The 22119-nt window shown below is 55.4% G+C and overlaps 6 protein-coding genes across 6 annotated transcripts; 1 reads left to right on the forward strand and 5 right to left on the reverse strand.

Moving 5' to 3' along the window:
• Positions 1-762: 762 nt before the first annotated feature.
• IUM83_16543 (CK1/TTBK protein kinase) lies at positions 763-4126 on the reverse strand (the record flags this gene model as incomplete). Its single annotated transcript, XM_067941431.1, has 4 exons — positions 763-1182; positions 2740-3798; positions 3907-3957; positions 4070-4126. 4 exons carry the CDS (start codon positions 4124-4126, stop codon positions 763-765), a joined length of 1587 nt encoding a protein of 528 aa, XP_067783286.1.
• Positions 4127-4670: 544 nt separating this feature from the next.
• Positions 4671-6815, reverse strand: IUM83_16544 (WRKY transcription factor 19; the record flags this gene model as incomplete). The annotated part of the gene is made up of 1 exon (XM_067941432.1): positions 4671-6815. One exon carries the CDS (start codon positions 6813-6815, stop codon positions 4671-4673), a length of 2145 nt encoding a protein of 714 aa, XP_067783287.1.
• A 1996-nt stretch (positions 6816-8811) lies between these two features.
• On the reverse strand, positions 8812-9492 carry IUM83_16545 (ck1 ttbk protein kinase; the record flags this gene model as incomplete). The annotated part of the gene is made up of 1 exon (XM_067941433.1): positions 8812-9492. The coding sequence occupies one exon, from the start codon at positions 9490-9492 to the stop codon at positions 8812-8814; it is 681 nt and encodes a 226-aa protein (XP_067783288.1).
• A 603-nt stretch (positions 9493-10095) lies between these two features.
• On the reverse strand, positions 10096-13860 carry IUM83_16546 (mucin-like protein; the record flags this gene model as incomplete). Its single annotated transcript, XM_067941434.1, has 2 exons — positions 10096-12956; positions 13527-13860. 2 exons carry the CDS (start codon positions 13858-13860, stop codon positions 10096-10098), a joined length of 3195 nt encoding a protein of 1064 aa, XP_067783196.1.
• A 3234-nt stretch (positions 13861-17094) lies between these two features.
• IUM83_16547 (ankyrin repeat, PH and SEC7 domain containing protein secG-like) lies at positions 17095-18393 on the forward strand (the record flags this gene model as incomplete). Its single annotated transcript, XM_067941435.1, has 1 exon — positions 17095-18393. The coding sequence occupies one exon, from the start codon at positions 17095-17097 to the stop codon at positions 18391-18393; it is 1299 nt and encodes a 432-aa protein (XP_067783289.1).
• Positions 18394-21052: 2659 nt separating this feature from the next.
• IUM83_16548 (kinase D-interacting substrate of 220 kDa-like) lies at positions 21053-22007 on the reverse strand (the record flags this gene model as incomplete). The annotated part of the gene is made up of 2 exons (XM_067941436.1): positions 21053-21085; positions 21267-22007. 2 exons carry the CDS (start codon positions 22005-22007, stop codon positions 21053-21055), a joined length of 774 nt encoding a protein of 257 aa, XP_067783290.1.
• Between the last annotated feature and the right edge of the window lie 112 nt (positions 22008-22119).

A 22119-nucleotide genomic window follows, 5' to 3' on the forward strand; every position in this document is an offset into this window, starting at 1 on the left:
GAAGTCAAATGCGAAGACTTCAGTCAAGCGGGGGGGGGAATGGAAACTTGAGAACCAAAGAGAGGATCTCCCCCCAACACCATGAAAACAATGAACAGCGCTCTCGCTGGGCAAAACACGTCGGCGTCAACAGCTACTCGGTGCATCCCGACCCACCCTCTCTTCCCGAGGCGCCGTCATCATAGTTCCCATACTGAAATCCACACTACTGAACCAATCCTGCCACAGCCAACCTGCGGGAATGTTCGCGCTTCAACGCGTAGCAACAGCAAAGCAGGTGCTCATATTATGAGCTGATGCTTTGCTGTTGCTACGCGTTGAAGCTTATGAAGGTTAAAGAAGGTTATATTATCACCAGTGTCTCCCAGTTCCGTCCCCCAGGAGGACTCCCCCCTTGACACAACACGATCTGTGTTAAATGCGATATGGAGTATGCCACACCATTCTAGAGTCCGCACTTAGACGGGTTTGCCCAATTAGAAGCAAGCGAGCAATCTGGATTGTCGCTCGAAAAGTCGCCAGGGGTAAAACGAATTCGTGTGCGCACAAACGCACAAGAAACGCAAAAGTTTTCATACAAAAACGAAGTCAGACGCCAACAAATTCAAGAGAATTCGTTCTCGGCACTTGTGCGTGTTCATGGATCCACTACATTGTTACCGTGCATTCTCCAATCGAATCCCTAGTCTGCACGACTCGCTTTTTGATGTCAATTCGCTACGGTCAGTTTTGTTTCTCCCAACCTCCATGTACACATCCCATTTACGACCTTGGCTGCCATCGGGAAGAACGGCGGTGCTTTTCGGGGGTCGGGTCTTGTTTGTAACGAATATCCACCCCCCAAGACGCCTCCTCTCGGCCGTAATCTCGCGAGTGCGACCGGTGGCGGTCCTGCGACGGAGAACGCCGATATTGAGGCTCCCGGGAATGCGAGTGTCGGCGATCAGGCGAGGGAGAACGGCGGCGATAATCTTTTGGTGGGTAGTCCTTTGAAGGATACTTCTTTGGGTAGTTCTCCACGTACTCCTTGGGATAGTCCTTGGCGTATTCCTTCGTGTAGCCCTTCACATATTCCTTAGGATAATCCTTCACGTATTCCTTCGGGTATCCTTTCGAATACTCTTTCGAGTATTCCTTCAGATATTCCCTCGGGTATTCCTTTGAGTGCTCCTTTGAGTACTCCTGCGGGTAATCCTTTGAGTGAGATCGGCGACGCGACGTAGAGTGGGAAGAGTGGCGGTGCGAAGACTTGGAGAGACTTAAATCAGACGAGCGTCGACGATAGCGCTTGGCCGGTGGTGACGCAGACAGTGATCTTGATCTTGATCGCGATCTTGAGCTGCTGCGTGAGCGTGCGCGCTGCTTGCGTGAATAAGCCTTCTTTGTTTCCACCTTTCTGCCTTCATAGCCGTGGTGGCGTTCAGTGTAATCTCGACTACTGCGGCGGTGTGAGTGGCTTGGAGGTGATGGAGACAGAGAGGGCGAGCGCGATGGGGACACAGAGTACGACCTTGATCGAGAACGCGACGACGATCGAGAGTAAGATCGGTGCCGTGAGCGACGCCCTCCATGCCGCTGCGATCGTGAGCGTGAGCGTGGTCGCTTTCCTTCATAATATCGTTCTTTTTCTTGACGGGCTGGCGGTCCCTCCACCAGATACTGCTCTCGAGGAGATTTTTGGGGGCGCTGATAATTGCCATATCCACGATCCTCTCTCGCCTCCAGTGGGGTATCATAATTACGAGCAGAATTTTCTCGTGGTGAGTTTTGAGGCCGCTGGTAAGCGTAACCGCGTTCTTCTCTCGTCTCCCTGGGCGCATCGAAGTGTCGTTCGGGCACGGAATCACGAGGAGACTTCTGCTGCCGTTGAGGGCCATATCCACGATCCTCTCTCGTATCCGGCGGATAGTGTCGACCTTGACTCTCTCGCGGAGATTTCTGGAGTCGCTGGTAGCCAAACGCGTGTTCCTCTCTCGTTTCCGCTGGGACATCGTACTGTCGGCTCGGTCCCGAACCGTACCGGGGATCGAAATTTCCGATGCGCTGCGGCGGGGGCGGCGGAGCGTGCGTAGATGCGTTGTGGCTTCCGTTGGGAGGGAACCCGGGCGGTGGAGGCGGAATGGCACCATTCGGAGGAAATCGCCCTGCTGGCGGAGGAGGGGGGGGAGGCAGGTGTCCGTACGGTCCAGGACGCTGTGCCGATGGAGGCATACCGGGTGGGGGAGGGGGCGGGGGGACAGGTGCACCGTGACTTGAAACGCGATCCCACCGATTTCCTGGAGGCGCCGGAGGCATCACGGATGGAGGCTGATGGTGAGCTATCGGCACAGACGGACGTGCGTCTGTCTGAGCTTGGGAGGCACCTTTGTCGCCGGCAGTGTGACTACGTTGTCTTGTATCGAGGTTCTCACTATCCGAAACCTCCATGGAACTCTCTGACTTCACTGGCCGCTTAGCTCCATTCTGCATCTCTGGTGTTCCCTCCCCGCTCGCTATACCGTGCACAATCTCGCTTGACCCGTGGGTGGAAGCGGCCATTGCCATCCGCTGCTCGTTCTGAAGCTCCAAAGACTGGCGCACCTGAAAATCACGTTCACGTCGCTTTCGTAGTGCGTCCGAACGCATCTTTTGCTCGGACTGACGGCGTTTCACAAAGCTCTGAATGGGTGGAGGAGCGAGAAAACTTGACTTCGCGCGTGACTTCTTCTCAATGCGATACACGGCACTCTGTACCCGCACCCGCTCCTCGAACGACAGTTCTTCGGTGTCGAAGAAGGTCTTGTATCGTTTAGCAATCGTCATCAGTAAGTTAGATGCTCCATCGCTGTCCTTCTGTTCTTCGGCCTTCCCAGCCCATTGGAGTGCTCGCTCACGCTCCGATTTAATAGCACTCCAATCAACTGCAGACACAGAAGCAACTGCCAATGCTTCCTTCCTGTCAGCGCTTGATTCCTCGTCGCCGCTGTCGCTATTGTCTAATACTAGGGAGCTCTCCCCAACAGCTTCAAGTTGCTTGCGAATCTTAGCGTAGTCCGGGAAGTCCTCGTACTTCAGCGACTGGAGGTAGTCCATCATTTCGATCAACTGGGTGGCACCCGGGAGGCCCTCCACCAACAAGCTCGGGTTCTTCTCCGTAAAGTGTTCTTTGAGACTCAGCACAGTCTGACGGTTCTTGAGCTGCGCATCAGCGGCCCACGGCAACTCGCCGCGCAAAAAGTCCATGACGAGGTAGAACCACGACCACAGATCATCCTTGGGGCCCAGTTCCTGTCGACGATGTGAACTCAGCGACGCATACATGGACGTACCTCGGAACTCGGCCACCTGGCGAGCAGGCAGCACCTGTCGGTCCTCGTCAATGTGCTGCCTCGACAGCCCGAAGTCGATGATGTAGTACCGCGCCTGCTTCATCGGGTTGCGCTCCGGAATAGCACTCAGCGCGAAGTTGGACGCCTTGATGTCCCGATGCACGTAGCCGTGTCGGTGGAACGCCTCGATGCAGTCCAGCATCTCCAGCCCGACCGACACCGCCTTGGCCAACGGCACTCCGTGGATCGAGTCCGGCGACATCCGGAGCATGGACATGCTGTCGCCCAGCAGCTCCATCACCAGCACCGTGCTGTCTCCGTGCTTGCCGTGGTAGTAGTACCTGCACACGTAGGGGCAGTCCTGCAGGCTCTTGAGGATCAAGCTCTCCCACTCCAGCACGGGCTTGAGAGAACTCGGCGCCTCCACCTTCACCGCCACCTTGTCCCGACTCTCGATCGAGTACGCCGAGTAGATCTGGCTGAACGTGCCCTGCCGTCAGCGAATAAAAAAAGATACATATAATAATTAAAATAAAGAATTAGTAAAAAAATATTATAACAAAGAAGAGGGAGAGAGAAAAAAAATTCATCGTCTTACCTCTCCGATTTTCTCTCCGATCTTCCACTTCTCGGCGATTACCTCTCCAGCCTGTAATAATCCCACGAAGCAAATAAAAACAAAACAAATAAAATCTGTGAGTTCCCCCCGGATATCTTTCCAACCCCCCCTACTGTATCTTCCTCCGTCTGCCGCAACTTACCAGCAAAATATTCTTGTTCAGAGGCTCCATGGGCGACGACGCGGCTCGCATCATCATGGTTCCCTCTCAGTTGGAATAATCCTCGACTGCTGAAATCCTCTCGGTCTGAGCTCTCTGCCGACGCCTGCGACGCGTTCTGCGCGGCGGCGTGGAGCGCACGGGAGCGTACGGCTTGTCGCTCGCTGCTGCGCCTGAGCGGGGGCCTCCAGCAGCCTCGGGGGGCTCGGACGGGCGGCGGGCGCGGGCGGCACAGGGTGCGGCCAACCACTCGGAGGAAAATGTGTCGAATATGGCGGCACGCCGACTTGGAGCGACATTCGAGTAACATTACGTTATGACTTGGAGTGGGTATGTTGTGCTGGGTTAGGGTTCGAGATATACATTTTCCAAATGACGAGGTAATGTTGCTGGAAGGATGGATCTGTTCGGGAAGATGTGGTACAGTGTACCAAAGTAGTTGAAGTGATAAAAAGGCAACTTGTTGCTGCGATTGTTGGTGTTAGGATATCGTGGGGTGGGGGGATTTCGATTCGCTACGCTAAGATGGACTTGTGCGTCACTAAGTGAAGGTGTGGTGTAGAGAGAGGTGAAAGGGCATCGCTTACGCATCGGCCGTGACGGGTTCCTCCGTGGGCACGGGGCCAGGAGACACGCGCTGGCCGCTCTCGGCGTCATCGGCCTCGTTGTCGTCGGCCGGCTCGTTCGGGTTGGCGCTGTTGGTCGATGCGCGTTTGGCTGCACGTGCAACGACAGCCACGGCGGCAACGGCGGCGACGCAGCCCGCCAGAGCGGCGTAAATCTGAGCGCGGCTCAAGATCGCGACGGATTTGGAGTTCTCGCTGGTTGCCAGCTGCGTCGACTTTTCATCAGAGGGATTCGCGACCTGCGCCTCGGCACTCGCACCGCCCTCGATCGACGAGCAGTCGACGAAGGCGGCGGACTGGTCCGTGGTCGTGAGCTTGCAGAAGCGGCACACGTTGTCGATGCAGCCCACGCCGCCGTTCACGCATGACGTGTCCGTCACGATCTTGATACCGACGGCGGCGTCTCCTTCAGAGACCGTCTGGGTGCAGGTTGAACCGCTGGGGGCCTCTGACGGGGCCTCAGTGGGAGCCTCAGTGGGGGCCTCGGTCGGAGCCTCAGTGGGGACTTCAGTAGGAGCTTCCGTGGTCGCCGTGGCTCCAGTGATCGACGTGCAGTCGACGAAAGCCGCGGACTGATCGGTGGTTCTCACCTTGCAGAATCGGCAGACGTTGTCGATGCAGCCAACGCCGCCGGCACTGCACGAAGCATCCGTGACGATCTGGACACCAACGGCGGCATCGCCGTCCGAGACGGTTTGAGTGCAGGCTCCCTGAACCGGGGCCGCCGTAGCAGCCGGGGCGTCGGTAGCAACAGGAGTCTCAGTTGTGACCGGGGCTTCGGTGGTCGCGTCCGGCGCAGCAGGGGTCACAGACGGTGACTCGGTGCCGGAAGCAGAATCGTCCGTGAGGTCCGAGTCGTCAGTGGAGGAGTCGCCCTCGTCGGAGAGATCCGAGTTGTCGGCGGTCGAGGTCGTACCGCCCGTAGCGAATTGCGCGCAGTCCATGAAAGCGGCCGACTGGAGCGACGTCGTGACCTTGCAAAAACGGCAGACATCGGTCATGCAGCCAAGACCACCAGAGACGCACGTGGGGTCGGTGACAATGCTGATGCCGACAGCTGCGTCGCCCACCGAAGGCGTGATGGTGCACGTCGTGGCTGGGGCCGCTGTAGTCGCCGCTGGAGAGTCGGCGGTGACGACCGGGGCTGCAGTCGTCGCAGCCGGCACGTCGGTACTGCCTGCTGGAGCTGCGGTCGTCGCAGCAGGAGTCTCGACAGTATCAACCGGGGTTGCAGTAGTTGCTACGGGGGCTTCGACCAGAACTGGAGCAGTCGAATCACCGACCACAGTCAGCGTTGCCGCCGGAGTCTCTGTCGGGACATCCGTCGTGCCAGCAGTTCCGGAGCCAGCAGCGCTGGTCCCAAGCAATGCGCAGTCAAGGTAGATGGCCGACTTGGCAGTGGTCGTCACACGGCAAAAGCGGCAAACATTGTTGATGCAGCCGAGGCCGCCAGCACTGCACGTCGGGTCCGTTCCGATACTGATGCCGACCTCCACGTCGCCAGCCGCAGGCACGAGAGTGCAGCCGTCAGCGACCACCGTCGTGACGGGAGCGTCCGTCGAAGTGTCTACCGGTGCATCGGTTGCCGAGCCGGCAGTGCTGTTGAAGTCCGTACAATTCATGAAAGCTTCCGACTGCGCCGTAGTGGTCAGCTTGCAAAAGCGGCAGTGGTCGTTGAAACAACCCAGCCCACCGTACAGGCACGAATCGTCAGTCACAGCAGCGATACCCACGGCCGCATCACCGCTCGACACCTCGCAGGCGCCAGTGGACGCCACCAACGGAGCCATCGTGGGGAAGTCGGCGCCGAACGCCGTGCAGTTCTCGAACGCAGACGACTGCGGCGTCTCGAGGATCTTGCAGAACCGGCAGTGGTCGTTGAAGCAACCGAGGCCGCCCGACGCGCATGAGCTGTCATCGATCGCACGAATGCCGGCGTTCTTGTCACCATCGGAAAGTCCGCAGACGTCGACCCCGGTGGACGAGCTAGCAGCCAGTGAGCCGTCCGCGCGCACCGACGGAATGGCGCTCAGGCTGAGGGCACAGAGCACCGCCGCCTTGATGAGCGTTCTGGTTCCGACACGGCTGCTGGAGTACACCATGGTGTTGGAGGAGACTGGTTGGGTCTGGAAGAAGTTGGGTCGAGGTGGCTTGCACCTGAGGGAGTGAGTTGAGGAATGGATTGCCTTGATGGACTTGCATAACTCCATTGGTGAGACTGGCAATCTAACTTCCGTTTCGGGTTTCTTTATCATCAACCACATTTTTAAAACGTAACCACCCCAACACGTACTTGTGCGCTTATCTGCACGTGCAGGGAAGGAGAGGGCTATGAGATCATGCTAGGTGGAAAAGTCCGCTTGCTATGCCTGCCGATTGAAGAGTCAACGGAATATCAGCGGTGTTCCGGTTTCGGGGTGAAACCAACCGCCATCGGCTCCTGCCACTACTGCATAACCCCCAAACCGTATGCCCGCTAGAACTCCCCGAGAACGCTCAGGTGCGACTAGACAAAGTGCGACTACACTTCAGACCACTCCTTTTCAAATGCATTTTGTTGGACTGTGGTATCGTGGCTCTTTGGGTGACAGCAAAGCTGAAGACCAAGCTGCAATTGAAGTTGAAGGAACTGAAGTAAGAAGATCATGGAAGTTGTCCTGTGCGTCGAAGTCGATTTGCTGCCAGTTCTTAGCATTGACAACTTGTTTTTTTTTGGATATCCAATATCATGATTGGCCCATTTAACTTTAAAAAATATTTGTTTATTAGAAAAGTGTGTGTTATACGCGCATGTTAACTTGCATTCGTAGGCCATGGTTGAGTGTGGATAGAAAATGAATAAACTATCGATATATAATAAAAAAAGATGTGTTCGGGATGGAATGGCCTGACACTTGGCAACTAGTTAGTATATCCCTCTATATAGAGATGTCACGTTCGGTGGTACGCTCACTGCAAGATTCCCGAACACTCTTCTGCCGAGGGTAAAAGGGTTAACCCCTTTTAAAGTTGAGATTTTGTGCGCTTCCAAATTGAGTTTGTTGCGGTTTAGACGACTCCGATACTGCGCACTGCTGCAGTCTCGCCTACGGAGCCCACGTCGTAAGGACACGAACCCGCGGTAGTGGGTTTCCAAAAACAAGAGGTTGGACGGACCAAAATTTTTAGTTGCTTTGTCTTATTATCCAGAGAAGCATGGCTTAAAAGCAATCATTGATCGCTGTAATCCGGATACGTAGGATCGTACTCTGACGTAGACATTGCTTCATAGAATTCACTTTTTTTTTAGGGGAAATTGTTAACCAGTCAACATTTTGGGTGGGAAATTGAAGTCTATTGCTCTTTAAGTGTTTAAGTGTTGAACAAACATGGAGCACTTTTGTCTCCATACACGAGAATCACTTACAATTCGACATGCTCACCGAGGGTGTCTACCGGTACAGCATCTCTGCCACGCGCAACTTACCGTGCACGAAAGGCGTTTGGACGTGTTGTTCAATTAGAGGATGGTGAACCAGGCCACTCTCCAACCTGTTCGACGATGCGGCAGTGATTCAAGACGGCCTTGAACCACTGGTGCAGTTTATTTCTTCTCTGGCATTGACATAATTTGAATCGGCGGATAAATCCGGTTGTTGGCTGTCTTAGTAAAAATACAGAATTATATATTTTAAAAAGTATACTTAATAGTACACAAACTAAGACGATTTGAATCCTAGAAAACCAGTATCCATCGCCATCAATTTTAAGCTTGAGTTTTGTGCTTGGTTCTCAGATTGAGGTGAGACCGCGTGGTTGTGAATTTAGCTGTGCTTGTATAGATTTTGGAATCGGATCATCTAAGAACAAGGCGAAGCGTACTGTAACGAGGTGGGTGGCCCACCCACCTCGTTACACCCAGGGTGACATTAGCTGGTCGTTAGGTAAATTAGAACTAAATGACTGCGACGAAACTCACTTTTGTAATGAAGTGATTCCCGAGCGGTATGGCTTCAATTGAATTATTTGCTAATGTTCTTTGAATCGAATAAAATCAATCTTCTTCTAGCGTGTCAGTACAATTTGTCTTACCCAACGTTATCATGTCCTGAAAACGTATTACAGACCGCCGTTGTGATCTTCAACAAGACGGTCGGTGAGATCTGAGTCATCCGTTGAAGCCGAGTCATCCCCATGGTCTAAGTCATCCTTGGAGTCCGAGTCATCACCGGAGAAATCGCTTTCATCCGAGAGGTCGGAGTTATCCGCGAACGGCGCTCCCGTCGTCGAACTACCACTTGTCGATTGCGTGCAATCCAGGTAAGCTGTCGACTGAGCCGTAGTGGTTAGCTTGCAAAAGCGGCAGTGGTCGTTGAAACAACCCAGCCCACCGTACAGGCACGAATCGTCAGTCACAGCAGCGATACCCACGGCCGCATCACCGCTCGACACCTCGCAGGCGCCAGTGGACGCTACCAACGGAGCCATCGTGGGGAAGTCGGCGCCGAACGCCGTGCAGTTCTCGAACGCAGACGACTGCGGCGTCTCGAGGATCTTGCAGAACCGGCAGTGGTCGTTGAAGCAACCGAGGCCGCCCGACGCGCATGAGCTGTCATCGATCGCACGAATGCCGGCGTTCTTGTCACCGTCGGAAAGTCCGCAGACGTCGACCTCGGTGGACGAGCTAGCAGCCAGTGAGCCGTCGGCGCGCACCGACGGAATGGCGCTCAGGCTGAGGGCACAGAGCACCGCCGCCTTGATGAGCGTTCTGGTTCCGACACGGCTGCTGGAGTACACCATGGTGTTGGAGGAGACTGGTTGGGTCTGGAAGAAGTTGGGTCGAGGTGGCTTGCACCTGAGAGGGAAAATGGGGGAATGATCAGCCTAGTTGATTGACTGGAGTTGGAGACAACTTGCATTCTTAGCCGAACTTTTTTGGTAGTATGGTGATGTGTACTTGGTTTCTCGAATTAGGCGAACGTGCCGTGCGATGTGTGCTGAAAAAAATCAAGAGGTACCGGGATCATGCATATCTATTTGCATGAATAAAATATAGCTAAAAAGTAAAGTACTTCAAAGAGCACGCTTGCGACGAAGCAGTTCCAACTGTTAGTTGCCAGCAAAACGGTAAAGAAATGCATCGTTCACTTTGATGCTTTGGTACAGCGTTTTTTTTAGCGAATGGGGCAGGTTTCAAGGAGCATATTTTTTTTAATCAATTTGTTCTGGTAAAGCGAAAATAATTTCGATTGGTGACTATAAATGCAGCTTTGTATCGAGTAAAAATGCAATAGTGTGAAGGCGAATGGTGACTGCTTCACAGCATCGATAGAGCTAGCGTGAGGAGTCAAGCTGGAGATACGTCTACGTGTCCGTAGCATTTGTTGGTAAGTCGGGGTTGCTTCACTTTCCCTCTGTGGACTCTTCCGAGTCATCATAGGTTGAATCCGAGTCGGCGTACTTCGAGTCGGAGCCCTCCCAATCGTCATCGATGCCATCGGCTGTAGGCAGCGGGGCCTTCGTTGGTGGCTCAGTGGTGACGGTAGGGGCCTCCGTCAGCATATCCGAAGTATCGATGGGCGTCGGCGAGGCGGTGTCGACAACAGGGGCGTCGGTCGGGGCATCGCTTGTCGCGTCGGTAGCAGTCGTGGTGACGCCTGGAGCATCCGTGGACGCATCCGAGTTTGCGCCAGGAGCTGCTGTGGCTGGGATTGTAGTGTCAACACTGGGCAGTTCCGTAGGACTGTCCGTACCAACAGGGCCCTCCGTCACAGCATTTCCAGCGGGGGTCTCCGTAGGCACATCGGTGGTAACCGGGGTCTCAGTAGCATCGACGCTCACGCTTGAGTCAGTCGGAGTCGCAGCATCGGCATCCGTGGTGGTAGGCTCCAAAGTACTGTTTGAATACGCCGTGGTCGCGGCAGGCGTATTAGTTGTAATAGCCACAGGGCAATCGACGAAAGCTGCCGACTGGCCCGTCGTCCTGGTCTTGCAGAAACGACAGACATTGTCAATGCAGCCCACGCCGCCGAACTGACACGACGTATCCGCGAAGATGTTGATGCCGACGGCGGCGTCACCTTCGGAAACGGTGAGGCTGCAGGTTCCTCCAGGGGTAGAAACTGCCGGTGCAGCGGTGGTTGAGGCAGTCGGAGGCATCGTTGAAGTTACAGTTGGGGCGTTGGTAGCGAGCGTGAAGTCGGCGATTGAGGTGCAGTCCACGAAGGCGGCAGACTGCACCGTGGTCGTAACCTTGCAGAAGCGGCACACGCTGTCGATACAACCAACACCACCGGAAGCACACGTCGCGTCGCCGGTGATACTGATGCCGACAGCCGCATCGCCCGCCGACACCACAAGACCACATGCCGGCTGAGAAACCGGTGCATTGGTACTAACCGCTGTAGCTGGGGCTACTGTGGTGGTCACAGTACTGGCTGGAGTCTCGGCGCGAGGCGTGTACCCAGAGAGCAACGTGCAGTTGATGAACGCGGCCGACTGAGCGGTCTCGGTGACCTGGCAAAAGCGGCAGACATCGTCGATGCAGCCGACACCGCCGGAGCGGCAGGTCGTATCCGTGGCGATGTCGACACCGACTGCAATGTCGCCGCCGGAAGCAACGCGAGTGCAGGTTGAGGCAGAGGCAGATGAGGTTGTGGTCGCGTCGGGGGTGGTCGTAGCTGCCGGAGTCTCAGTCGCAGGCGTGTAGCCGTCAACCGTGGCGCAATCAATGAACGCAGCGGATTGAACCGAGGTGATCACCTTGCAGAAGCGGCACACATCGTTGATGCAGCCGACGCCGCCCGCACTGCATGCCGAGTCCGTGACAATACGGATGCCGACAGAGGCATCGCCACTCGAAGCAACCAAGGCACAGGTCCCATTGGTCGTCGCGACAGGAGGAGTCGTCGTAGTGTCCACCGGAGCCGCGGATCCAGACGTGGCGCCACCGAGCGAATTGCAGTCGACGAAGGCTTTGGACTGAGGCGTAGTCTTCACCTTGCAGAAGCGGCACAAGTCGTTGATACAGCCGACACCACCAGTGCTGCACGTGAGATCCGTCGTAATGTGAACACCAACCGCGATGTCGCCAGCCGCAGCTTCAATACCGCACGTTTGCTGGTCAGGTAGCGCTGCCGCAGTCGAAACAGGGGCATCAGTCGGAATGACCGGGGTCTCCGTGGCAGTGGGAGCCTCAGTAGCCACGTTAGGGGCGTCGGTCGCAGTGGCAGGAGTCTCGGTCGTCGCGTTCGGAGCATCGGTGGCCGGTGCCTCAGTTGTTGCATTTGGGCCATCGGTACCAGTAGCTGGCGTCTCAGTAGAAGTATCCGGGGCATCAGTAGCGACAGTGGACGGTGCCTCGGTAGGTGCTTCCGGTGTCTCGGTCGTAGCGGTCGGGGTTTCCGTTGTAGCATTAGGTGTCACTGCCGGCGCATCAGATGGCGGAACGGTGTCGCTCACACCAGGAGCCTCGGACTTCGACGATCCATTCTCGAGCTGGGCACAGTCGATGTAAGGTGCCGACTGCAGAGAGGTCGTGACCTTGCAGAACCGGCAGATTTCGTCGATACAGCCAACGCCGCCCGAGCTGCAGGACGGGTCCGTGCCGACGCTGATACCTTGGCTTGCATCCTCAGCCGATGCCACGAGGGTGCACGTGGTTGCGGGTGCAGGAGGCGCATCCGTCGCGACTGGAGCTTCCGTGGGGGCACCAGTGTCAACTGGGGCTCCTGTTGAGGCTGGTGCTACCGTTGTGACAGCCGGAGCATCCGCTGTGACTGGCACTTCAGTGGGGGCATCAGTCTCGCCTGGTGTTTCCGTGGGCGTTTCGGTATCAACTGGGGCTTCCGTAGGGGCATCACTTGAAGTCGGAGCTTCAGTGGGGGCGTCTGTCACGGCTGGAGCCTCCGTGGGCACTTCAGCATCGCCTGGGGCTTGCGTAGGCGCATTAGTATCGACTGGGGTGTTCGTGGGAGCATCACTTGAAGTCGGAGCTTCGGTGGGGGCATCCGTCGAGACTGGAGTCTCCGTTTCACCTGGTGTCGCTGTAGTCGCCGCCGGGGCTTCCGTATCCGCAGTCGCAGACGTCACGCTCGGAGCTTCAGTACCAGGGATCGCCGTCGTTGGTGGACCCTCCGTCGCAGTCGGCGCCCCGTTCACCAACGCGCAGTCCATGTACGGGTCGGACTGTGGGGTCGTCTTCAGCTTGCAGAATCGGCAGACATCGCTCAAACAGCCAAGGCCACCCGAAGCACACGACGGGTCTGAGACGATGGAAACACCAGCATCGTGATCGCCAGCCGAAGGCACAACGCTGCATGTCAACTGGGAAACTGGAGCGCCAGTCCCGAGCACTCCACTGCTCGGTGCTACGGTATCTGGTGTATCCGTGGGCGGAGCGGTTGGAGTCTCAGTCACCGGGACTCCTGTGGGTGGAACCGTAGGAGCCTCAGTGACCGGGGCATCAGTAGGAGGAAGAGTTGGAGCCTCAGTTGCCGGGGCATCGCTGGGAGGAACCGCTGGAGATAGCGTAGGTGGTAGTGTCGTCAGCGGAACCGACGACGCCGTTGCTGCCGGAACGGTAGGCACTACCGTGAGCGGAACAGTAGGCACAGCCGTAGGTGGAATGGTGGGCGCTGCGGTCGGTGCTAGCGTTGCAACGGGGCTGTAAGAACTGTCAAGGCTCGAACACGCCATGAACCCGGCCGACTGGGGCGTCTCCACAACCTTACAGAATCGGCAATGATCATTGAAGCAGCCCAGACCGCCGTACAAGCACCCGGAGTCCGTCACCGCCGCGATTCCCGCCGCAACGTCACCACTCGACACCTCACAGGGACCGCGAGTGACAGCCACCGTCGACGTCGTAGTGAACGCGACGCCATGGGAGATGCACGTGTCGAGGTGCGACGACTTTGGGGTGTCCAGCACCTTGCAGTAGCGGCAGTGATTGTTGTAGCACCCGAGACCACCGTTCGCACACGAGTTGTCGTTGATGACCTGGATCCCGACTTGCTTGTCGCCGTCCGAGATGCCGCACGTCGTTTGAGCCTGTGTCGGAGCCGGCGTCGTAGCACCTTTGGCCTGGATCGAAGGCAAGGCGCTCAGGGCGAGCGCACACACCGCCGCAGCTTGAACGAAGGAACGCACTCCACCAGAGTACACCATGTTGCTCGAAACTCTTCACAAATTCTTCCGGCCGAAGCTCTTCGCTTGGTCGCCTGTGTCGAAGAACGCAGGAAGAAGAATGGGTCGCTGACTTCAGTCCAATCCAGCTAGCCAACTCTCTGCGATGAACCGCTCATGCGAGGTGGCATCATGCGCTTGAGCATTGACGACCAAATTGGGCAGCACGCCTCTCTCATCTAACGGTTAAACGGTCATGGTTGAAAACGAGATCTTGTCGGTCTCCTGGTCGTGAATGGTATCCAGCTAACTCATTTTGGTGGGCATGAAACGTAAGCGAGCCTCTAATCCAGTAGTGACGGTTTCCATGAAAAACACTGGTCATTCCGCTGCTCCATCTCATTATGCAGGCCGTTGCAGTCAGGCTTTATTGATAGCATACTCCCTGCGCAACGGACGATGGTCTCTGGAACGAGTGGCACCGATGCGTGTCCAAGCGATACGATAGACTGAGGGTTCGTGGGCTCCGTATGGACCAGAGTATGAGCAGCTCGGACGTTCTTGAGCATTTTGGTAGCGATTGTGATGAAAATTTGCAGAAAGTGGGGCGAACCACCGTTGGGCTTCTGCCACCAACGCCCCATCCAGACGATTCCAGGTCCCACCGTCCAGCATCAATCCATGCACCTGCACACCTTCGGGTGGCAACTGCTTGGTTTGCGCCAGTCGTTCGTAGTTTACCAAATTACAGTTTGTAATAGCTCCCTCGCATGCGCTCGAGTAGACTCTTGCACCACCGCTGGGACGGACTCCTTCAGATTCGAGAAACCTGCCAGCCAAAAGCTCCATGGACGACGACCGCGATCCAGCCAGCGATAGCAATTGTACCAGGATTGTCTGCGGCACTCGCCTGTGGCTCAAATGCCAGGTTAATATTCCTCATGTTCCATCGACGAGGGGCTCAGGTACTCTCACATAGTGAACAAGCCCTGACCCATGCTGGATGTTCACGAAAGCTGCACGAACCAAATTTTGAGAACGCATAAAAAGTGGACGTCCCCCTCCTCCCCAAGTACCTTTGAGCATACTGCATGAGCTAGCGATTCTTCGCTCAAAGCTAATTCTCCTCCGGCTGTGAGTGTGTGGGGGGGGAGGCAACTCGCGGAAGTGTTGCTGAACCGCGCCTTCTCTTGTCTCTACAACGCCAGGCTTGCTTGCTTGCTGCCTCTGCCTGCAGTAGTGCTCCCGGAACTGCTTTCAGCGGCAGCAGGATGAGTGTGTGGACAATTGCGCCCAGCAGTGCCAATTTGCTAAAGTACGCAGGTAACATTGGGTTTCGGGGGTACCCCCGAATACCTCTGATCTTACGTTCGTGTGAGACCGCTCTGTCGCTTCTGCAGCTTGTTTTCGGAGCGTTGAAGTCTCGCTCGGGCACCTTCACCTTTCCCTCGGCTATACGAAGCGTTTCGCATAGCCGAGGAATTAGAGTTCTGATATCAACAAGTTGATACACGGCATCGATCTGAGCTTGGTCTCCTAGCAGTGAAAGCTGACATCCTCGCGTAGTGTGCGCTGCTGACAATTTGACGCTTTGTCGTTCCTCCAGATGATGGCGCATCGTGTCCAGCAGCACGAGGTGCCCGCGAGTCTCGGTCGCCAGTCCCCGCCTTGAGAGACTCCATCATAATCGCCGTCCACACGAATAGCACTTTTTTTAACCAATAAATGCGCTTTGGTCATCAAACCGATTGGTCTAAAATCGATATAAACACATTTGCACGAATCAATTATACGGTGGCAAAAATAATGTGATCACATTATTTTTGCCATCGATTCGAACGTGTTATTAGGTTTTATACTGGTGCGGATAGTATATTATCCAGTTGCGTGTTGCTTGAGTCTTTTAGAGACGTGATAAGAACAACCTGGATGTTACTAGTAGTCATCTTTCTCATAACGGGGGCTCTAAGTCACATGTATTTAGGCCAGGCAGCACACATGCGCCAGCCTAAAACAGACGCGCTACAAATAGTTCACAGCTGGTACAACTGGTACAATTCTACGGTTTCATGCTCCCTAAGTGAGGCTACGTTGTTCGGTCATATAATATATGCCCGGTAGATCATACCGAAATATTGATCTCCCGTAAACCCGTAGCTGCAAACAGGCGTCTCTGGGCTCAGCTATCCGTGATTTTTGCCAGGTCCCCACGACGCCAGAATCGCGTGGCTGAGAGCAGACATTACACTTTTCGGCAATCGATGCCAATTGTCGTTTCGACTTCCACTATTCCCATTTTCTATTGCCACAGCACTGCTCTCAATCTAAGCACTTAACCTCAACCAGCAAGCGATAAATGTCAAGGGCTCACGGCTGATCGAATGACCGAATGATTATCGATCCTTTGCGCCATCCAACGCGTCCTAATTCACAAAAGACGTCATTTTATATCGCGGTGACCCGAGTTAAGACGACGAAAGAACTCTATCTAATGGAACGACTCACGCTAGATTTCCTACAGCACTTCACGCCAACACAAGAAGCACCGACAGAAACAGAGGATGGGTAGCTTAGAAGCAGGACTTACTTCATGATAAAATCCAGGGCTTCTCCGTGCTTTGGTACGACTTAGTGTTAGTAAGGTGGTCCATGAATAGGTAAACCATGTTAGCGGTAAGATTTTTTTTTTTTTAATGTTTTTGGTGTAGTGATTCAAGCGTAGTAGAATGTATTCACTAGGGAGGCAAAACGTTATTGGAATTGTGTCGGAGCCGAAGGCACGGTAGAAAGAATTCCGAGCTACTATAATAAGTGAAGGTATGAACAAAATCTCCGCCGTGTCGTGCTATGGCATTCTCGACGAGAGCTGCGAGCGAAGTTAAGTAGCATGCAAAAATCCCCGAAATTGGCTAGCTCATCGACATGAACATCGCAAAATTGTTCGTTGAAAGCAAGAAATGCCTTACCATGCATCACGACTTTTTCGTGATGCATATTGCATAGCTTCCTTCAAGAGTGCCTCGAAGGTCGACGCGGAGGCGAAGAACATGAACCCCCCCCCCCCCGCGGAGTCCACACTTCGCCTTCATCGTATTTTTTACGTTGCTTACAGCAGGTCAAAGCCAGTTCCTAGATCCTGATCACGTAATTTGTCATCACCGCCGCCGGCTCTTTGCACTTCAACGTAGCCATCCAATCGCTGGACGCGCGCCACTCCTCATTCTTCAATCTGCCATCAAGTGCACACTCCTCCATCGCCAAGCGCCAGCACCAGCAATGCTCAAGCCGCGCAACCGACGCCGCTCCGCCAAGAAGCACGCGGGCGTCCAGCGCGCTCCAGCCGAACCCGAGGGCGAGGAGAGCGTCGGCCACGAGCTGCTCATGAAGGCGAGCACCAGCGGCCGCGTTGACACGGCCACGTCTCTGTTGGACGGCGGCCTGCGCGCGGACTCGGCGGGCCCGGACGGCCGCACGCCGCTCATGGTCGCCGCGTACCACAACCACCCGGCCGTCGTGGCTCTGCTGCTGAGCCGCGGCGCGCCCGTGGACCAGCAGATGTTCGACGGCTACTCCGCGCTGCTGCTGGCCAGCGAGGACGGCCGCGTCGAGTGCGTGCGTTTGCTGCTGGAGCACGGCGCCGATGTGAACCAGACTAACAAGGCTGGCTGGACGGCGCTCATGGTGGCGGCACAGAACGGCCACAGCCGCGTGGTGTCGCTGCTGCTGCCCCGGCAGCCCAAGCTCGACGCGCAGCGCCCGAACAAGTGCACGGCGCTCTACATCGCCAGTGAGCACGGGCGCACCGAGGTGGCAAGGCTGCTGGTGACCCATGGAGCGGACATTGAGCTCCCGGACGAGCGTGGATGGACGCCCCTCATGGCGGCATCCTGGAAGGACCACGCAGACGTGCTCGAGGTCCTGCTGAGGCACGGAGCGGCCATTGACAAGCAGCAGGCGGACGGAGCCACACCGCTCCTCATCGCCTCTCAGCACGGACACGTCGACTGTGTTCGTGTGCTGTTGGAGCACGGAGCAGCAGTGGATATCGCCGACTGCAACGGCTGGACGCCGCTCATGGCGTCCGTGAAGGGCAGACGAGCTAGCGTCATGAGGATGCTGCTGCAGAAAGGAGCGGACATCGAAAAGACGCTGCCGAACAAGGCGACGGTGCTCTACATCACGTGCGAGGCCGGGAACGTCGAGATGGGGAGGCTCCTGGTGGACCATGGAGCAGACGTTGAGGCTGTGGATGACGAGGAGTGGACGCCGCTCATGTGTGCCGCGTTTCGTGGGAACACCTCCGTGGTGGAGATGTTGCTGGAAAAAGGAGCCTACGTGGACAGACATCTGCCCGACGGAGCCACCGCGCTCTATCTCGCGTGCGAGTATGGACAACTCGAAACGGTTCGAACGCTCATTAGGCATGGAGCGAACGTGAACGCGACGAACGAGGAAGGAGGGACCCCCATGTCGGTCGCTGCAACCAAAGGCCACTCGCACGTGGTCTCATTGCTGCGGCGCCACGGAGGACAAACGACGAAGCCTTCGATAGTCATCACGATCGGGCGTCGCTGAAGATCGTGCGTGAGGTGCGTGGACAAGTGTGTGTATCTGCTTGGATTAATGCGTGTTTTGTCGAAGAACTTCAGCTTGATCCCCCTTTCGGCTCGATTTGCTTCGTGTTTCGTTCATTGTTTTGATGATCGACTCTCAAACAGTTCAATGATGCCCATATTGTCATGTTGGTAGGCGTACTCTAAAGCTGTGAACCCAGCATTGCACTTGAGGGTAATGCTGGCGTTCAAATCAAGCAGCACACGGGCAGCGTCGATCCGAGCTTCAGCAGCCGCAATCATCAGGGCAGTCCTCCCAGTAGAAGCACGCAAGTCGACAATCGCGCCGTATTGCACCAGCATCCTCACGATATCGCAGAATCCTTTTTCCGTGGCAGCGATCAAAACTGTTTTCCCGCTATCGTCTTTCGTATTTACATCCGCCTTCCACTCCAGCAGAAGATGGGTCATACTCTCAAGTCCAAGGAGCGCAGCCTGCATCAACGGAGTACATCCATCACTATCTGCGAGGTCAATTGCGGCACCACGTTCGAGAAGTAACGATACCACCTGAGAGTGATTTCCATCCACTGCTAGGCGGAGTGGCGTCTCACCCCATTTGTTGCGCGCATCTATGCTAGCTTTGCGATCAAGAAGAAGCCCCACCACTTGCTCCTTCCCGTGTCCTGCAGCGTACAGCAAAGGCGTCTCTCCATTGATTGGATTTACATACTCGATATCGGCGTCGTGATCAAGAAGAAGCGCGATCGCCTCGCAGTAGCCAAAGAATGCGGCCGACAGAATTGGTGTCCATCCACCCGAGTCTACCGCTGCAACGTTAGCATTTCGGTCGAGAAGCAGACGTACAATTTCTTCACACCCTCTCGTGGCAGCCGAAGTCAACGGGGTTCGGTTTCTGTTGTCTGCTAGCTCAATCGAAGCACCGTGGTCTAGTAACAAGGAAACCGCTTCAATACGATCAAAAGATATCGCGTGTGTAAGGGCTGTTTCTCCACCAGTGTTTTGTGCGTCAACGTCGGCGTGTTGCTCGAGGAGGTACCGAATCACATCTTCGTTGGTGTTGAACTTAGCTGCCAACATTAGGGCAGTGCATCCGTCTTCGTCCCGGAGATTAATGTCCTTCACTGTTGACATAACTGCTTTTACATCTTCCAAGCTTCCTTTAGCCGCGACTTCCAGCAGCGAAGGGCCCCTTTTCTCTAAAAGCTTAACAATATCGTGGCATCCTTGAGTTTTCGCGATATCAAGTGCAGTTCGACCTTCGGCATTTTTCACCTCACTATGCGCATTGTGTTCAAGAAGAATTCGCGCGACAGCCACCTGGCCTAACGTTGATGCCCACATCAATGCAGTCATTCCACTTTTGTCAGTCACATTAAGCGCTGCCGAAGCGTTTATCAAAGTGTCGGCGACAGCTACGTTTCGGCCCTTGACAGCAGCAATTAAAGCCGTTCGCCCATCGGCGTCTTTATCATTGACGCTTGCCTTGAGGTGAAGCAGCATGCGCACGATTAAATCATTCCCTCGACAAGCAGCCTCGATTAGCGGGGTGACATCATTCTTATCAGCTTGGTCAACTTTAGCGCCGCGTTCGGTAAACAGCTTCACCATATCGTCAAATCCAAGCGAGCAAGCAAGCAACAGTGGGGTGTTTCCTTTTTCATCGGCAACGTTCACGTCTGCACCTTTTCCGAGCAGTACTCGGGCGGCTTCGCATTGGTGTCGCAGCACGGTTTGGATTAATGCTGTTTTTCCTCCCGCATTACAGGCGTCAATGCTAGCTTTTCGCTTCAGCAGAATATGCAGCAGCTTGGTATTCTCTCCTTCGGCTGCGAGTAGCAGTGGAGACACTCCGACTGCGTCAAACACGTCCACTTCAGCGCCACAATCTAGAAGCTGTTGGGCTATCACAGTTCGGCCATGCTGAGCAGCAATGATCAGAGCCGTTCTACCGTCGTTTGAGCTTGCATTAACGTCCGCTTTGTGGTCGAGGAGCAGTCGAACGACCTCACTATGTCCTTCATTGGCTGCCAGTAGCAGTGGCGTGTTTCCGATCTCGTCTCGAACATCGATTGCCATATCTTTATCCAGTGCAGTGTGAACTGCTTCCATATCGCCCAGCTTTGCCGCCCTCAATAAAGCAGTTTGACTAGTGTATTCATGATTTTGAATAAGCGCAATAACCGCTGTGTGCCCATTTTGCTTTGCGTGTTGCGAAGCTGTCAAGCCCTTCGAATCGGTTTTGCTGGAGTCTGCACTGCGCTCTAGAAGAACCCGAACTAAATCTGCCTGACCTTCAGCAGCAGCATGAAAAAGCGCCGTCATTCCTTGTTTATCGGCCAAATCAATGGCAGCGCCGTTGTCTAGGAGAACGCGCGCTAACGCGACAGCGCCTGTCGTTGATGTAGCATGCAAGGGAGTCATTCCACTGGTGTCTTGGCTATCAACATCCGCCTTGCGCTCAATCAAAAGACGCGTGACATCCCTGTGTCCTGACTGAACTGCTAGTCGTAAAGGCGTTAAGCACTCTTCGTCTGCGAGATCCACAGTAGCTCCACTATTTAGCAAGATGCGCACAACAGCTAGGTCACCTTTAGCTGCAGCAGTGCCGAGCGGCGAACGGCCGGTTTCATCTTGGGCATCAACGTCAGAGCCGTGAGTTAGGAGGAACCGGACGATATCCACGTGGCCACCTGTAGCAGCATAATACAAAGGCGTCCGGTGACTTTCATCAGCGAGGTCGACTGGGGCCCCAGCATCAAGTAAGGCACGAACAATCTCGTGACGACCGTCCTTTGCGGCAATGCACAACGGTGTCTGTTTCCGTGCGTTCACAACATCGACCGCCGCTCCATGTGAAATTAAAAGGCGTACGATATCGAGATGTCCGTCGCTGGCGGCGAGATGAAGCGGTGTGTTGCCGTCTCCATCTCGATTCTTCGTGGCCTCTCCGTTGGCGAACACATTTTTCACTGCGCCAACATCGCCATGCAGCACAGCATCGAGTAGAGATATCGAGCCAACGCTAGGCTTGTGCGAAACCATGTACCTCTGCAACATTTGGACGATGTCGTCGTTCCCCTCCGTCTCGGCCACTTCCAGTGCTGTCTTCCCCTGTGTGCCCATTGCTCCGACGTCTGCCTTGCTCTCGAGCAGTAGGTGAGCCACATCGACATACCCCATCCGCGCTGCGTTCATGAGCGGAGTCCACCCGTCCCCATCAGCCTGATCCACCAGTGCGCCTCTGTTCAACAGCAGTCGCACGCATTTCAAGCGACCTTTTTGGGCTGCGAGGCTCAAAGCAGTAGCGCCCGCCGCGTTCTGGAGATTGACCTTGGCTTTGCGGTCGAGCAGAATCTGCAAGACGGTCTCGTGCCCGGCGTCGGCAGCCCACATCAACGGCGTCCAGCCAGTCTTCCCAGCCAAGTCCGGGTTCGCGTCATAGTGAAGAAGGAGACGCACGACCCCCTCGTGACCTTCGCGTGCAGCAAACAGCAGCGGCGTCCACCCATTCTCGTCTTTCGTGTCGACTACTTGGCCCTTTTCCAGCGCAGCCTTGACCTTGCCGACGTTCCCCTTCGCCGCAGCCTGCAGCAGCGAGACTTGGCCTCCCATGCTGACGTCACTACTCAACCGTACTGACAATGGTATTATACTACAGCTACAGTAGTAGTCGACAGCAGTGAAGCAGCTAAATGCAAGCAGTCCATAAATATACAACGGCACT

Source organism: Phytophthora cinnamomi, assembly GCF_018691715.1.
Source record: "Phytophthora cinnamomi strain GKB4 chromosome Unknown Contig100, whole genome shotgun sequence".
NCBI lineage: Eukaryota > Oomycota > Peronosporomycetes > Peronosporales > Peronosporaceae > Phytophthora > Phytophthora cinnamomi.